Source organism: Rattus norvegicus, chromosome 2, assembly GCF_021556685.1.
Source record: "Rattus norvegicus strain SHRSP/BbbUtx chromosome 2, alternate assembly SHRSP_T2T, whole genome shotgun sequence".
NCBI lineage: Eukaryota > Metazoa > Chordata > Mammalia > Rodentia > Muridae > Rattus > Rattus norvegicus.
This window is the reverse complement of record NC_141535.1, coordinates 62,063,655-62,082,295: the sequence shown is the minus strand read 5'-3', so window position 1 is coordinate 62,082,295 and position 18,641 is coordinate 62,063,655. Positions and strand designations below refer to the sequence as shown.

The window sequence follows — 18,641 nt, the reverse complement described above, 5'->3', positions numbered from 1 at the left end:
GATAAGCATGGATCGATCTGCATTCTTCTACATGTTGCCCTCCAGTTGAACCAGCACCATTTGCTGAAAATGCTATCTTTTTTCCATTTGATGGTTTTGGCTCCTTTGTCAAAAATCAAGTGACCATAGGTGTGTGGGTTCATTTCTGGGTCTTCAATTCTATTCCATTGGTCTATCTGTCTGTCTCTGTACCAATACCATGCAGTTTTTATCACTATTGCTCTGTAATACTGCTTGAGTTCAGGGATAGTGATTCCCCCTGAAGTCCTTTTATTGTTGAGGATAGCTTTAGCTATCCTGGGTTTTTTTGTTATTCCAGATGAATTTGCAAATTGTTCTGTCTAACTCTTTGAAGAATTGGATTGGTATTTTGATGGGGATTGCATTGAATCTGTAGATTGCTTTTGGTAAAATGGCCATTTTTACTATATTAATCCTGCCAATCCATGAGCATGGGAGATCTTTCCATCTTCTGAGGTCTTCTTCAATTTCTTTCCTCAGTGTCTTGAAGTTCTTATTGTACAGATCTTTTACTTGCTTGGTTAAAGTCACACCGAGGTACTTTATATTATTTGGGTCTATTATGAAGGGTGTCGTTTCCCTAATTTCTTTCTCGGCTTGTTTCTCTTTTGTATAGAGGAAGGCAACTGATTTATTTGAGTTAATTTTATACCCAGCCACTTTGCTGAAGTTGTTTATCAGCTTTAGTAGTTCTCTGGTGGAACTTTTGGGATCACTTAAATATACTATCATGTCATCTGCAAATAGTGATATTTTGACCTCTTCTTTTCCGATCTGTATCCCTTTGATCTCCTTTTGTTGTCTGATTGCTCTGGCTAGAACTTCAAGAACTATATTGAATAAGTAGGGAGAGAGTGGGCAGCCTTGTCTAGTCCCTGATTTTAGTGGGATTGCTTCAAGTTTCTCTCCATTTAGTTTAATGTTAGCAACTGGTTTGCTGTATATGGCTTTTACCATGTTCAGGTATGGGCCTTGAATTCCTATTCTTTCCAGGACTTTTATCATGAAGGGGTGTTGAATTTTGTCAAATGCTTTCTCAGCATCTAATGAAATGATCATGTGGTTCTGTTCTTTCAGTTTGTTTATATAATGGATCACGTTGATGGTTTTCCGTATATTAAACCATCCCTGCATGCCTGGGATGAAGCCTACTTGATCATGGTGGATGATTGTTTTGATGTGCTGTTGAATTCGGTTTGCCAGAATTTTATTGAGTATTTTTGCGTCGATATTCATAAGGGAAATTGGTCTGAAGTTCTCTTTCTTTGTTGTGTCTTTGTGTGGTTTAGGTATAAGAGTAATTGTGGCTTCGTAGAAGGAATTCGGTAGGGCTCCATCTGTTTCAATTTTGTGGAATAGTTTGGATAATATTGGTATGAGGTCTTCTATGAAGGTTTGATAGAATTCTGCACTAAACCCGTCTGGACCTGGACTCTTTTTGGTTGGGAGACCTTTAATGACTGCTTCTATTTCCTTAGGAGTTATGGGGTTGTTTAACTGGTTTATCTGTTCCTGATTTAACTTCGATACCTGGTATCTGTCTAGGAAATTGTCCATTTCCTGAAGATTTTCAAGTTTTGTTGAATATAGGCTTTTATAGTAAGATCTGATGATTTTTTGAATTTCCTCTGAATCTGTAGTTATGTCTCCCTTTTCATTTCTGATTTTGTTAATTTGGACGCACTCTCTGTGTCCTCTCATTAGTCTGGCTAAGGGTTTATCTATCTTGTTGATTTTCTCAAGGAACCAACTTTTGGTTCTGTTGATTCTTTCTGTGGTCCTTTTTGTTTCTACTTGGTTGATTTCAGCTCTGAGTTTGATTATTTCCTGCCTTCTGCTCCTCCTGGGTGTATTTGCTTCTTTTTGTTCTAGAGCTTTTAGGTGTGCTGTCAAGCTGCTGACATATGCTCTTTCCTGTTTCTTTCTGCAGGCACTCAGCGCTATGAGTTTTCCTCTTAGCACAGCTTTCATTGTGTCCCATAAGTTTGAGTATGTTGTATCTTCATTTTCATTAAATTCTAAAAAGTCTTTAATTTCTTTCTTTATTTCTTCCTTGACCAGGTTATCATTGAGTAGAGCATTGTTCAATTTCCAAGTATATGTGGGCATTCTTCCCTTATTGTTATTGAAGACCAGTTTTAGGCCGTGGTGGTCCGATAGCACGCATGGGATTATTTCTATGTTTCTGTACCTGTTGAGGCCCGTTTTTTGACCAATTATATGGTCAATTTTGGAGAAAGTACCATGAGGAGCTGAGAAGAAGGTATATCCTTTTGCTTTAGGATAGAATGTTCTATAAATATCCGTTAAGTCCATTTGGCTCATGACTTCTCTTAGTCTGTCGACATCACTGTTTAATTTCTGTTTCCATGATCTGTCCATTGATGAGAGTGGGGTGTTGAAATCTCCCACTATTATTGTGTGAGGTGCAATGTGTGTTTTGAGCTTTAGTAGGGTTTCTTTTACATATGTAGGTGCCCTTGTATTTGGGGCATAGATATTTAGGATTGAGAGTTCATCTTGGTGGATTTTTCCTTTGATGAATATGAAGTGTCCTTCCTTATCTTTTTTGATGACTTTTAGTTGGAAATTGATTTTATTTGACATTAGAATGGCTACTCCAGCTTGCTTCTTCTGACCATTTGCTTGGAAAATTGTTTTCCAGCCTTTCACTCTGAGGTAGTGTCTGTCTTTGTCTCTGAGGTGTGTTTCCTGTAGGCAGCAGAATGCGGGGTCCTCGTTGCGTATCCAGTTTGTTAATCTATGTCTTTTTATTGGGGAGTTGAGGCCATTGATATTGAGAGATATTAAGGAATAGTGATTATTGCTTCCCGTTATATTCATATTTGGATGTGAGGTTATGTTTGGGTGCTTTCATTCTCTTTGTTTTGTTGCCAAGACGATTAGTTTCTTGCTTCTTCTAGGGTATAGCTTGCCTCCTTATGTTGGGCTTTACCATTTATTATCCTTTGTAGTGCTGGATTTGTAGAAAGATATTGTGTAAATTTGGTTTTGTCATGGAATATCTTGGTTTCTCCATCAATGTTAATTGAGAGTTTTGCTGGATACAGTAACCTGGGCTGGCATTTGTGTTCTCTTAGGGTCTGTATGACATCAGTCCATGATCTTCTGGCCTTCATAGTTTCTGGCGAGAAGTCTGGTGTGATTCTGAGAGGTCTCCCTTTATATGTTACTTGACCTTTTTCCCTTACTGCTTTTAATATTCTTTCTTTATTTTGTGCGTTTGGTGTTTTGACAATTATGTGACGGGAGGTGTTTCTTTTCTGGTCCAATCTATTTGGAGTTCTGTAGGCTTCTTGTATGTCTATGGGTATCTCTTTTTTTAGGTTAGGGAAGTTTTCTTCTATGATTTTGTTGAAGATATTTACTGGTCCTTTGAGCTGGGAGTCTTCACTCTCTTCTATACCTATTATCCTTAGGTTTGATCTTCTCATTGAGTCCTGGATTTCCTGTATGTTTTGGACCAGTAGCTTTTTCCGCTTTACATTATCTTTGACAGTTGAGTCAATGATTTCTATGGAATCTTCTGCTCCTGAGATTCTCTCTTCCATCTCTTGTATTCTGTTGGTGAAGCTTGTATCTACAGCTCCTTGTCTCTTCTTTTGGTTTTCTATATCCAGGGTTGTTTCCATGTGTTCTTTCTTGATTGCTTCTATTTCCATTTTTAATTCCTTCAACTGTTTGATTGTGTTTTCCTGGAATTCTTTCAGGGATTTTTGCGATTCCTCTCTGTAGGCTTCTACTTGTTTATTAATGTTTTCCTGTGTTTCCCTAAGTGTGTTCATGTCTTTCTTGAAGTCCTCCAGCATCATGATCAAATATGATTTTGAAACTAGATCTTGCTTTTCTGGTGTGTTTGGATATTCCATGTTTGTTTTGGTGGGAGAATTGGGCTCCGATGATGCCATGTAGTCTTGGTTTCTGTTGCTTGGGTTCCTGTGCTTGCCTCTCGCCATCAGATTATCTCTAGTGTTACTTTGTTCTGCTATTTCTGACAGTGGCTAGACTGTCCTATAAGCCTGTGTGTCAGGAGTGCTGTAGACCTGTTTTCCTCTCTTTCAGTCAGTTATGGGGACAGAGTGTTCTGCTTTCGGGCGTGTAGTTTTTCCTCTCTACAGGTCTTCAGCTGTTCCTGTGGGCCTGTGTCTTGAGTTCACCAGGCAGCTTTCTTGCAGCAGAAAATTTGGTCTTACCTGTGGTCCCGAGGCTCAGGTTCGCTCGTGGGGTGCTGCCCAGGGGCTCTCTGCAGCGGCAGCAACCAGGAAGACCTGTGCCGCCCCTTCCGGGAGCTTCAGTGCACCAGGGTTCCAGATGGTCTTTGGCTTTTTCCTCTGGCGTCCGAGATGTGTGTGCAGGGAGCAGTCTCTTCTGGTTTCCCAGGCTTGTCTGCCTCTCTGAAGGTTTAGCTCTCCCTCCCACGGGATTTGGGTGCAGAGAACTGTTTATCCGGTCTGTTTCTTTCAGGTTCCGGCGGTGTCTCAGGCAGGTGTCCTGCCGCTCCTGGGCCCTCCCCCACGGGAGCCCAGAGGCCTTATACAGTTTCCTCTTGGGCCCTGGATGTGGGCAGGGGTGAGCAGTGTTGGTGGTCTCTTCCGCTCTGCAGCCTCAGGAGTGCCCACCTGACCAGGCGGTTGGGTCTCTCTCTCACCGGGTCTGGGAGCAGAGAGCTGCTGCTGGAAGATACTTTTTAATGGTAGATTATTCTTTAAAGTATCATCATCAATCTTCATCATCACCACCACCACCACTGCCACCGCTGCCATTATTATTATTATTTACTATGCCTGTATGTTTATGTGTAAAGGTTGGAGGTTGGGATCAGGTCCCCTGGAGTTTCAGCCTCAGGTGGTCGTGAGCCACCCTATGTGGATATTGGGAGCCAGTCTCAGTTCCTCTGTAAGAACAGAAAGCATTCCTAACTGCTGGACCATTCCTCAGCCCCAAATTATTCTTAATGCTTCTGCTTTCTTTTCATTTTAGTCAAATGAAACATTCTTTGTGAAGAGCCATCGAGCCATGACTTAATTATATATGTGACAATGTATAATTATTCATTATACAATTATAATTTTCATGCAATGCAAAATCGAAATAATTGAGAAATATTGAACTGCATGCTAGACAAAGCAACTAATTTTGAGAACGTTTTCTTGAGCTTATCTCAAGACAGTAATGACACGCAGGTAAAATTTTGCATACTTATAACAAGTCTGACTTCTAGGTCTTCTATAACTTAAGAGTAAGCCAATGGTCCTTGCTTTCTAAAAGAGACATACAGAAGGGAGGCAGGGAGAGAGAAGGGAGGAGAACAGATGTTTGTGTCAAGGGTTCACATACCCCCCGCCCCCTTTCCCCTGAAAATACAGCATCAAAGATTACCTTGCTCCAGTTTCCCACTCGCCAGCCAGCACAGGGGCGCAGGTGGCACTTCTTAGCAGGGTCTGGCCTCTGAATGTCGGCGCAGTCAGCGTTCATCCCGGTGCTACACTCCACACTCCTCCAGTAGGCCCCCAGCCCACAGGTGGTAGAGCACTGCAGCAGGGAGAAAGAGAAGACAGACTGAAAGCTTTTCTTAGGACCACCCACCACCGTGGCCCTGGAGCCACAGGTTTCTGTCCCGGGTGCTAAGGTTGTCCCAGATATAAATAAACACGGAATTTGAATGTCTAGCTTTAATATCTGCAGCTGTATACAAAGGAAAGCAAATGAAAATACACTTTTCCTTGATACATTTATTGATACAAATGCCTGGGCCATAGGCACATGGCCACACTACTCCAGTTCAGAAAGGATGTCAGATGTGAGATGTGGCAATGACTTTTATCTACTTTCTTTCAATGGTAACCTTGTGGTACTGGTTAGTCCTATTATAGGCTAGACAATGACACTGAAGCTTAACACTGGCTTGCCCATGGAGGAAGATGGGGTGTTCTTTCCTCAGAGCCCATGTCATATATTCTGTAGTGCCTCTCAAACTCTAGAGTCTCTAGGTAACATCCAGGAACTTGCTCAATGCTTATTTGAGATTCTACATTTTCACAAAGGCCAAAGCATGCCACCACTGTTGACTCTGACCACTGAACTAGCAAAATGCTACCCTTCACTCCTTGATTCAGTGGCAGAAAACATGGTAGTGACCTTTTTCATAGGTAGAGTTTATTTTCCTCAAGGTGTTTCCTTCATTATCACAAATTTAGCTTGCATTCACCTTGAAGAGTACATGGTTTGTCCCATTTTATCCCCCCATTTCATATCCTCTTCTCCTGCTCACCCTTAGGAAAGGGTTGTTTCTGAATACATAAAAGAGGGATCTAAGCATATTTAAAAGAAAGTTTCTTTTGATAAATTATATACATCAAGAGCAGCCTTATGTTTCCTTGGCTACACATTTGCCCTCTATACAACTTGATGCTTCATCTGATGTAAATTTTGGTATTATAATATATATATATATGTATATATATGTATATACATGTATATATGAGTTTGTGTATATATCTACATATATGTATGTGTATGTATGTGTATATGTGTATGTTTATATACATATGTATAAATACACTTAAATGTATAGTCACATGTATATCTTAGGCAAATTACAGTCACAGAATGGGAAAAATAAAAACACCCAATGTCATAATCTAATTTCAATTTTCATTTATAGAAGCAATTTCTTCTCACCCTTACAATCCTTTAGGACTTGAGCTGAGTCTTTCTGGATTCTCTTTGAGCATAATTACACATCTGTCTAGTAGAGACAATGACAGCTAACATGCACTGACCATGTCATGGACTAAACTCACTAATGTTCTCCGTCATTCACCCTCGCACTCTCATCAGCGATGGAATCCAATTAAGGCTGTTCTTGTGTCTGCTTTTGTCTAATAGGACATGGTGGCAAATGCTATGCTAGTTACCAGGTTTTGCTTTCTGCTTTTGCTCTGGACTCTGCTTTTGCCGTGAGCATAAGCCTGGGCCACACATTTGAAGACAAGAGTCAACATGAAACGTAATCAGGCAACTCAGCTGAAGCCACCTCAGGCCAGCTTTCAGCTGACCCCAGCAGGGACCTAAGAGAACATGATGAGGTTGATAGAACCTCCTGGTGGAGGATACAACTGTGCAGTGAATAATCACAGTTTGGTTATTTGCTAATGGTGTGAGCGTTTGCAGATGATGGACTCCCCCGAGCCTGTAATCTGGTGACAACTGTAGAATCCCTCATGTTGAGTTGCTGTCAGGATGGAGGATCACTCCTGCACACTGCCCCGCACACGCTCACACAGACAGTGTGACAGCTTAATATTGTGACGTAGAAGGAAAATGTAACGTTTAGGAAAGCCTAAGGAAGTTGCTAATGAGACCACATTGCCAGACTAGTAATGATCCCATTAAATCTCAAGAGAGAGCCGTAGTCCTCTGCGCCATATTTATGTGGCAAGTCATATGTATTATTTCCGGAGCTTGAAGTTTTATTCTCCGCACCAGAATTGGTTTAATTTTCTTTGACAGTTTCTATTTAGGCATCCTGCAACGGTCCAAAAGTAAATCTGACAGAGGAAACCCACAGAAAATAGAAAAAGCAAAACAAAAATTGCATTCTGTAGATTAGAGTCTTTCTTAAATTTAATTGCTTTCAAATTGGAAGTAGGGGATGGGAGGAAACAAGAGGACCTGGAGGAGGAGGAGAAGGAGGAGGAGGAGGAGAAAGAGAGGAGGAGAGGAGGAGGAGAGGAGGAGGAGGAAGAGAAAAGGAGGAGGAGGAAGAGAGAAAGAGGAGGAAGAGAGAAGGAGGGAGAGGAGGAAGAGAGAAGGAAGAGGAGGAAGAGAGGAGGAGGAAGAGAGGAGGAGGAGGAAGAGAGGAGGAGGAGGAAGAGAGGAGGAGGAGGAAGAGAGGAGGAGGAAGAGAGGAGGAGGGAGAGAGGAGGAGGAAGAGAGGAGGAGGGAGAGAGGAGGAGGAGGAAGAGAGGAGGAGGGAGAGAGGAGGAGGAGGAAGAGAGGAGGAGGGAGAAAGGAGGAGGAAGAGAGGAGGAGGAGGAAGAGAGGAGGAGGAGGAAGAGAGAAGGAGGGAGAGGAGGAAGAGAGAAGGAGGAGGAGGAAGAGGAGGAGAAAGAGGAAGAGGAGGAGGAGAAGGAAGAGGAGGAAGAGGAGTAACTTCATTCTGTCCTGGGGCTCTGGTAGCAACGTGGTTATCTTAGAAGACAGACAACCATCACCTTCTTAGAGACATAACCAAAGGAGTGTCAGGATACAGTTACTCAGGATTCAAGTCCAGCAAATGCATTTTCAAACTGCATGCTTTTTTAAAAAATAGGGTCAGCCTAGCTTTTACATCAGTTATTAATTCTGAAACTTTAATTAGTAAAAGAGATGTGTTATGTACAGTGAAGGCCCTGGGCAATCTTTTTAATGCAGGAGAGAAGCTGACAGCATATCCTACAAGAGATTTCAGATCAAACTCTTGGAAACTTTAAAAATGATTTCCAGGTTAGGGATCAGAAAACTTTACAGAAGAGGAAGCTAAAACTGACCCCAAAGGACATGCAGGATGTTGAGGGCAGAGTGGGCAGGGTAGGAGATCCCAGGCAGAAGCCGCATGGATGAGAGCACTAGACAAGGACATAGAGGATGGATAAAGGAGATTGGGCACCTTAGAGTTCTGAAGTGTAAATTGGACACAGAATAGCATCAAGATTAGAAAGTCAGCTTCTGCAAAGATCCAACTCCAATTTGATGTTTCCTTAGACCGTTTCCTTTTTTTAAAATCACCCCCCTTATATTATTGAGCCAGTGCACAGATCATCTGATCTGTATGTATTAAAAGACAGAGGTTCGTAAGCAGGACATTGACTTAGTGAGAACAAGCCTCTTCCGTCTCTTGTAGTGATGTGTTGAAAGGGTCAGGAAAGGGATGCACAGGCCAGCAATGAGGTGAAGGCAGGTGTCTTGGGCGAAAGTACTCACCAAGGGTCCTGGACTCCTAACTATTGAGATGCCATTGGTTCATTTGGTTTGGGGATCCTTCCTTACACAAGATTTCCTGAATAATGTAGGGATTTTTATCATTTTTGTCTCTCATACATTAAGTGTGATCATTATTTAATAACAAACAAAAGTGCCTCCTGGCCCCCCCCCCCCAGCTTCCAAACCCTTCGTATTGCCAGCCTAGGAACCACCCAGCCTTCAACTAGCAGGAGACCAAAAGGAGATGACTGAATTGATGAGGTCATCTGACTTCAAACACTACTAACGCTTGTTCCAGTGAGGCGGAGTTAGATTAGTATCAGTAGAGATTCTTAGGTTTCTGAGACATTGTAATTGAGAGATAAATGATCTGTTTACAAGAACGGGCAGATATGAGCATCAGGGGTCCTGAGATGCTCAAAAACCCAAGGCTTCCACTCTGAATTCTGACTTTCTCTGGTAAATCCATATATGATGCATTATTTTTGTAAATAATACATGAAAGGAGTAGTTACTAAATCCTGTCATGTAAGGAGCCCCTGCCAAGTAGAGAACTCTAATTTTTATTATATTCTTGTTGCTCTAAAAGGCTTAAATGATCCAGTTGCCTTTCTAGAGCCAAACTTCTTAGGAAACAGCAGTTTTGGTAGCTATAACACTATTGCTAACCTTTTGGTAATCGTGACAAATTAATAAGACAATTATTTTTGTCAAAGTTGAATGATAACATTTGAGTCTAAATGAATTAAGTCTTGATTTATTATAATCAAAATGTTTAAGCCCCTGGGACCAAAAGTCATTATAGTTTATATCTACTCTATTATGCTTTCATTTTCTTGAACATAGTAACTTGAATTTTAGTTTATCGAATTAATAAACATTTGTCAACTGAATAGCGTCTATTGAACTTCATTGGGACAAAATCACTACTACATGCTTATATCCAGAAATGGCACAACTGTCCTGGGATTTGAGCATGGATAAAAAGGTAAGAGGGGGGTTAATCCCCAAACAAATACTTATTTAGTATTTCGTTACTTATTCTGAGGATGTCATTGAACATCCAGGATGATCTGGAACTAGCTATGCAGCCCAAGATGGCTTTGAATTCACAGTCACCAGGGCCTTTGCCTCCTGAGGACTTTTAATTAAACCTCCCATACTAACTTCTGAGCTGAGGAGGGCTGTCCACGCTTATTAATAGTCCTAGTGTAGGGCTTCCCCACAATCACTGGGATAGTCTCCTAAAGGGTCCTCTCTTCCTACTGCAGCTTCTGTCTAAGTACTCAGTACTAACAGGCTAAGTACTCAGTACTGTCCTCCCCAGTGTCACCAGAGACCTGCCAATGATCAAGTGCAAAGCTGACTCACTCCTAACTACAAACGGTGTCTTTGTATACGTCTTACTTATTAGATTATTCCTTACCAGACTTCCCATGGGGTATCTTTTTAGCCATCTATTTAAAACATGGGTGTTTCCTAGTTTTCCACTCTTGGGCTACAGGTCTCTGCAGTGTGCAGGTTGCTTTTGGGTAACCTCACTCAATTTCAAAGCTGTACCTACCACCCATTCTACCTCTGGTTATTGTCTTCCTCAAGAATCCCAGACCAATACACACTAAAACATGCTAGCTATGCCTAGACATCTCAGAGGCCGGTAAGGCCACACCCATTGAATTTCTTTGACACATCTGAAGACAAGAGCCTCTCTCTTTGCTTCTTAGGGATAAGGCATGATTTTATAAAGAAAAATACATTTTGAGAGTATTATTTGAAAGAAGTCATTCTAAGAGATCCCGAGAAAGCCAACTTTTCTTTAAATTTTCTACACTGAATCAATGGTGTTGATATCAGAGGGAATATTTGCTTTTTGTGAATTCAAAAGTAACCAGGGGGTGCCCTCTGTGTCATTATCAAATGTACTCTCGTGGGATTCATGATTTTCTCATCTGTCAACTTAGGGCTGTTACAAAACTGACTTTGCTTTTATATGTAATACGAGCAAAGAAACATCAAGAAAAAACAAAGACACAGAGGATGGTAATGGTTTCTGCTTTGCAAAGGAAAGGATTGTGGTTCTCAGCTATCCAGTCAAGTTCAGATCCCTGGTCCTTCAGTTGGTGTGATTCTAATAATTTCTCTCAGGCTCACCTGTAGTGTGTCATCAATGTTTTTGGGCTACAGTAAGTATTGCAGTAGGGAACTCATGAGAATTAGCTTGAAATCCTCTTCTAACCTACCTCCAGGCTTGTCAGTTTTCACTGTCAGCTCTTGTCACAACAATACTTTCAAATTTGTCACACATGAAATATGACTAAAACCTTGGCCTATGAGACTCATTCATCTCCTTTCAATAAATGAGATCACTTTGAGCACGAACATCTTTTTATCTCTGAAGCTGGAGTTTTGTGAATAGAGATAAGATGTTGATTCACCAGTGGAAAGAAATGGGATAACTCCCTTTAGAGCATAAACCCATGAGAAGACATAGTTCAAATGGAAATAATTACAGACTTGGCATAGAAACCTTTGCAGTTTTGAATTTACCCACATGTTGCGGGTAAAATCAATACCATGATCCACGGAGGTTAACTTACACAAACGAATGCTTCACTCTTAATTTGTAAATTGTTGCCAGGAATCAGCATAGAGACAGTAGGTTACAGTGAATAGAGAAAGTCCATCAAGCCCCTGAATGTGAGTCCTTGGACATTTACTTAGCCATTAGCATCTGAGGTTATCTACTTGTCCATCAGCATGCATGGGCTAGACATCATCTACTCTCTAGGACAGCCAAAAGAAAAACCAGAAGAGTTGATACATGAGAATGTTCTGGAAATTAGTATGCCTTTTAAATTGCTCTATGTTTTGTTATTATATTAATAGCTATATTATATTAGAAGCTTAATTAACTGCTGTAGTTTGCCTCTCTTTAGAAAAGAAAGTAAAAACAAAGTTAAAAAACTTGAATTATTTGTGTGTGATTACATTAATTTATAAATGCATAAACTAAACTTATTAAATTTTCAAATTAAAATAGGTAGGAAATCATTTTGGTATCTCAAAGGATTTAGAAATAGAAAACCAACTATCTAAAGCTTGAAAGTAGGGGCTAACATTTATAATGCATAGTTCTTCTTAAATATTACATTTTTTCAGTGAGCTATAGTGAATTTCTTAATGAGGCAACTCAAAACGAGCAAACAAACAAAAAAAAGAGAATTAGATAATGAAGTTTGGTAAATAGCTCTGTAAATAGATAAGGTTCATAATATGCAATTATATATTAGTAAAGCAGCTTACCTCTGATAGGTATTTCCTGTCAAGCTTATTATGACCACAAAAATAAAAATACTAAATATTCATATAAAATCAAAGAATAGATCTGTCCCTTTTTGATATATATCCCAATATCTTTTGATATATCCCTTTGATATGTATATATCAATGCATGTATACATACACACACACACACACACACACACACACACACACACACACACCTTGATAAAAGAATGTATTACACTTGGGTATAAAATTTTTTTTGACACAGTAAACTATAGAATTGTTTGAGAGAGTTTGTCTCAGACGTCCATTCCAATTGTGATTATTTTACAATTTTAAACAAATTCTGAGATTTAGCTTTCTGATGGAAATTTGAAGACAGATTCCTGTAGCTGTAACTCATCATAGGACCTCTGGAGTGCTCAGTTGAAGGGACACCAGAGATGTTCCACCCTAGACATGTCAGCCTGTAGCTTAAACACCAGACACAGAGAGGTGATGGATTCTCCATGCTCACATAGTAAGTGGTTCAGGTCTCCAAATAGACACTTCTTCTCATTTGTGTTTTATCATATATCTTTCCTCTAGTATTTATAAATTATATATAAATATGTACTTGCATGTACACATTGTTTTATAAATAATATGTTTATTCTTCTCCTTCCCATTTGGGGAGCTGGAATAAAGATGGTTGTAATTGTCATTACAAATGTTTTTCATCTATGTATCTATGTATCTATCTTCTATCATTCTACCTACTTATTTATCATCCCTCTACATCATCTATTATCTATTTGTCCACCTATCAATCATCATTATCTACCTACCTACTTATAACCTATCTACAACCTATTATCTATCAATTATCATTATCTATCACCTATCTACCACCTATCTTTTATTCCCTCCCTTTCCTCTCACCCTTTCCTTCCCTTCTCTCTCCATCACTTCTGTTCCTCCTTTCTTTACATTTCCCTTCTCTTTTATTTCAACAAAATCTTTTTATGTAACTGGGCTGCTTTCCAAATCTGCTCTGCATTCAGGTTGGCATTCAATTCACAGTCTACCTCTGTCTTAACCTCCCAAGAGCTAAGATTACAAATGTGTACCTCTGGGCACAATTAGACGTTTTAATGCAAGTTCATTTTGGAATTTGCACAATATACCATTCCTAGACATTTTTCCTAAGAAATCAGGTCTAAGGAAACAGAATCTCTTACTTTACTCCAATTTCCAACAATCCAATGTGCAGGGCTGTGGTCCTTCATGAGATGCTTGTAATTGGAAGCATTTAGCAAAAATCCCTCCTCAATCAGAGTGGAGGCATCTTCCTCAGTCAGGACAGGCCCAGAGCCTTGGGTTGGATTTGTACTATTTGCTGATGCCAATTGGTCATTGTTTCCTAACTTCTCTGGGGATGTTGTCTGGTGGTCTCTTCCAAGAGGGAGTGGAATATTCCCTGATTTTTCAGTGATCATCCCCTCATCCCTGGGTGTCTCATTTTTGAAGGATGAGGCAGGTAGTGAGCTTTTCATCATTGTACTGAAGGGAGGCCATGAGGACTCTTCTGTCACATAAGATGTTGGTGGAGGTCCAAGTGGTATTTCTGCATCCATCTCCATGGGAGCATCACGTTCAGGTACTCTGATCTTGTTCCATAGCACAGAATTTTTTTCCTCCTTGTTTAAAGGCTGGTCACTGTCTTCCCCTGAGCCACTATGTATCTCCACTTCCGGATCTGTGGTCGCAGTGCTATAAAATGGAGTTACCTGCCAAGTCATAGCATTGCTAGATGATAAGCCAGAATCACTTGTGGTTGCCCAAAAGTCACTCTCTGAAGTTGGACCTATAGCTGAACTGGAAACGTTTTCATCATCGGGCTGCATACTCCAAGACCAGGAAGTGAGGGGAGTCTGGGAAGTGCTTCCAACAGAAGTAGGGATGTGGGAGTCCTCTTCAGCTTGGGTTGAATTATTCTGCCATCCTATCCCATCTGGTTCTTCTTGGGATGTTATGGTGGAGCCAAGGCTGTTGATTGTGGGGGTACTTGTGCTCACAGACTCAGGCACTGTGGGTGTGGACAGTGGCGTGGGCCTGGATGTAGATGCTGGGATGGGCTTGAAGTGGTCATGTTCTGATGTTGTTGGATTTTTCCCACTGGGAACTGTATCTTTATTGGGTTTCAGAACTCTACGGCTGAATGGGCACTGCTGGAGGCCGCACAGAGCTCGACTGTTGGGTTTCCGTGTCTTGTCACAGGGTTCATTAAGGTTCTTGGCACATGTGACACTGCGAATCCGCACTCCACCACCACAGGAAACAGAGCACTGGAAAATAGAGATAGCTATTAGCTTGGTGGGAAAAGATGCCTTCCTTTTCATGGTCAGGCCTAGTGGTGATTGAATTATGAAGTTGATGCCCTAGCACCATTTGATTTCTATGCTTTTAGTTTTCCATTGTCTCCTAGAGACCAGCCTGGGCCCAGAGCCAATCTGAACAGTGCCCATGATAGAGTCAAACTGAAGGCTTTTTGGGTCTTGATAACTGGACACCACCATTTATAAGAAGTGCAATGAGTTAAATTGCTCCCCCATTACACCTCAGTGAGAGACTATGAGCTCTTCTTAGGGCTACGATGCTAGTGAATTGATACAAAAAATGTTCCCGGATTCTCAGAATCATACTAAGCTAGCTTTTGTGAAAAATTTTATATTTAGAAAATAATTATTAGAATTCATGTTTTTTTCCTCCCAGGTGAAAGTTATTTATCTATGGCAGGTAGAATTCTGATAAAAGTCAGATACTCACCATACTCAAATATGCTTAAGATCTAAGTGTTTTTCCCACTGAACTTGAAAGACAAAAAGTTAATCAAATGTGGAAAATACACTTTCTCAAAGAATTGGGTTCTTCCATCAATAGGATAATAATATGAAAGCTGGGAAAGTCCCGTGTTTCCCATTCTAACTTCCTTTTACATTCTGGAAGGTTTGCTGAAGCACAGGCATCTAGATTCCCCTTTTCGGGGCCAGGGGAAATCAACAGGGCACTCCATCCTCTGAGTTTAGTTTAAAACCTGTTTCATCCACTTCTATGCCTGCTAATTATACATGGCTGCTATGTAGCACAGGAAAATTAGTTATTTTGAACAGTCCATACTTTTGCCAAACTTGCTCCATTTTTACTTTTGCCAATGACATGCTAATTGAACCAACAAGTAGCTGGCACTGGAACATGGCATACTCAGGTTCCCTTGGCTCTGGAACATGACGTACTCAGGTTCCTTGGCTGTGCATTTTATATTGATTTTTATTCTCTATCTTGTATCACTGACATCAAAGCAGGCTTCTTAAGGGTATGCCTGCCTAATATCCGATGGATTTCACAGGGCCTCATAGCCATTATTCTGTGTGATATTTGCAACATCTCTGCAAGATTTACAAGGCAGGAGTGATTATCCCACCCCCACACCCCCAACACACACACACACAAGAGAGGAGCTGAAGGCCCCAGGACTCACTTGAAAGGCTGCGAGTCAGTCAGCTTCAATGAAAAATCAGGTTTATTTATACGCTTTCTTCACCAAAGCCATGCAACACAGGGTGCTTTTGATTTTGGAAGAGTAACCCTGAGGTGGGGTCCATTTTGTATTCATAATTACATGACAGGATAATTCTTACAATATTTGATCACTATATATATTTGCCAAGGGGTTGTTTTATTTTCTGGGAAAAAATAGGAATGGGGAAAATGGTACCTACAAGCTTCTGCATTTTTTTTTAGCTCAGCTTCCTTGCTTCCTCCAGTCCTATTGGTGTAAAAATCTCCTCCTTTATTTTGTTTCAATCAAGCACAATCACTCAGACATGCATAATTGCTCTGCAAAATCAGTGCCTTTGAAAACAAGAAGCTCCGATGAACGCAGGAGATTATAGACCAAGGCAACAGCCAAGTATAGCCTTAGGTTCATGATGCTGTCCACGAAGCACTCAACTGCCTGGTCCTGGGACTGGCCAGTAGTCACAGGGCTAATCCTCAGTGGGGACTATGCTTTACTCCCAGGACACATGCTATTTTCCCAATAAAGATGAGGTCATCAATAGAAAATATTATCTTCTGGTGCTTCAGTGGCCCCTTCTGCAATTCACCAGGAGTCCAGAACAAGCAAGTTGTAGGTATTTATTTTTCTGCTTTGTCTCGGATCTCTGTCACTTTTGAGCATGAAGAAACTTTATAGCTCATTCAATTTAGTTACCTCTCATTACATCCTAGTCTGAACTCCTTGGGTTTTCAAATCTTCACACTGTAAAATTTATAAATGCAACAAAGTAATTCTCAATGTGTGCCTGAACACATTTTCTCAAAGTCTGGCTTTGTTTTTTAGATAGGATTCGGAAACAAGGCTAATGGGCCCCTCTTGAAATTTTTCTCTCCAAGAGGCATCAGAATACCTAATGACCTAAGGTCATTATGTCTTCCCCAAGCTTCTGAATTGTTTTGACTTATAGGATTTGTAATGCCTATGGGGATGTGAAAGTGCATGATACATTTCAAATTTTTTATTAATTAAAAAGCTTTGAAATATGTGTTCTCTGTTTCTACCATATTGAATTATGAAAAAAAGCAAGGCCTATGAGAAATGGCTTAAGTTCTTCGATCTGCATATATATATATAAAATTTTAACTCACTTTTCTGGAAATTGAGAGAAATTGATACCTGCTTTTCAAGGCTACTGTGGGGACTATGTGATCCCAGTGAAGAAGAACACACATACAAAACAAAGTCACACACACACACACACACACACACACACACACACACCAGTCAATATTTATAGTATGAGCATCTGTAGAACAAATATGAGGCAACTGGTCTTTAGAAGTCATTGTTATTCTTACAATAATAACGATGCCTTTGATAATATTGACGATAACAATGACAACGGGCATTTCTACCACTCTTTTGGATTATGGTACACAACACTATCTTCTCAGAGGAGTAAACTAGACTCAGGCACACATCTAGAAAACTATCTAAAGACTGCATGATTTTAGGCTCAGCTACCCTGGGAAAACCAAAGCAGGCAAAATATGATCCTTTGTGTTTAGAGATTTGCTTTGTTTGTTTGTTTATCACCATGTCTGTCTGTCTGTCTGTCTGTGTACCTGAATTTTTATGTGTATGTCTATGTGTGAATGCTTTCTACAGAGGCTAAAAGAGGAAGTCATATCTTCTGGAGCTGGTATAACAGGAAGTTATAAGCTGCCTAACTTGGGTGCTAGAACTAAACTTGTGTCCTCTGGAAGAATCGGGGGGAGCATTATAAATCACCGAGTCCTCTCTTCAGCTCTGCACATGTGACCTTTTAACCTACAAAGAACTCAACAATCTTATTAATTGTGAATTTGGTAAACATACAAGAGAAACGTGAAGACAAGTAATAGCCATTAAGTGGTTTCTTGAGTTGAAATAGATGAGGTTTTGGTAGTTAAATATAGAAGAATTTTCTTAACTAGTAATGGTCTACAAAGGTGGGTTCTTTGGTCTACTACATCTTAAAACATCAAGATAGATATATAAAAGCTATAACAGTGGCAAATTTTTAAAAGCTAGAAATTTCTTATTAATTAAATTCTGGATGCTTGGCTATCCAATTCAAACATCAGTCATGGAAACCAAGGATTGGGATGGACACAAATGTTCTCTGGCATAGCCTTATGTACTTTCCTTTCCCAGGAGACACCCACTCTGTCAAGTGACCTGCAGTGGCCATTTCTTAGCCATCCTTAGCATGGGGCATGTTGTACCCAACAGGACCATGCTATCTATCAACTAGGCTGAGCCCAAACAGGAAGCTGCCTTTTCTCTTTGTCAACAGAACAAACAGTTCTCTTTGTATTCAACCTGGAGCTCCTTCAACTATGTTTATCTCCTCAGGAGCTGTCAAGCCGTTTAGATGAGATAAATGCAGCTTCGTGATACATACTTAAAGCCCATCTCAATTGGTACTTTTGGAATTCTCACAACCAGCTTCAGCTATGATTATCATATGCCCTGACCTTATAATTTTGAACTCTGTACCAGGAAAGCAGCTTGCTACTCATTCTATTTGTGTGCTCTCTGGGAGATCATTCTGCCTATCTACCATCCCTGGGTTAAAGCCTCTGGGGAAAGCCTGCTGAGAAAGAGGCCTGCTGCTAAGTTGGCCAACTCCACCTACCTGAGGTTCATAGGAGCAAGAGGAACTCACTGTTGGCACAGAGATACAGCACTGAGCTAGGTTATTCAAAACACAGCAGGAACTTATCAGAGGTTTGAGACTAAAGAGGCTTTGTAAGAAACGGCCAAT

At 40.4% G+C, this 18,641-nt stretch overlaps 1 protein-coding gene across 2 annotated transcripts in view; it reads right to left on the bottom strand.

Annotated features, from left to right (window-relative positions):
- The window catches only part of Adamts12 (ADAM metallopeptidase with thrombospondin type 1 motif, 12), a 307,826-nt gene that overhangs the window by 39,736 nt on the left and 249,449 nt on the right, over positions 1-18,641 (bottom strand). For both annotated transcript variants that reach the window (NM_001106420.4, XM_087618470.1), the window contains 2 exon segments: positions 5,422-5,574; positions 13,512-14,618. In NM_001106420.4, the coding sequence (NP_001099890.2) occupies positions 5,422-5,574; positions 13,512-14,618 (1,260 nt within the window).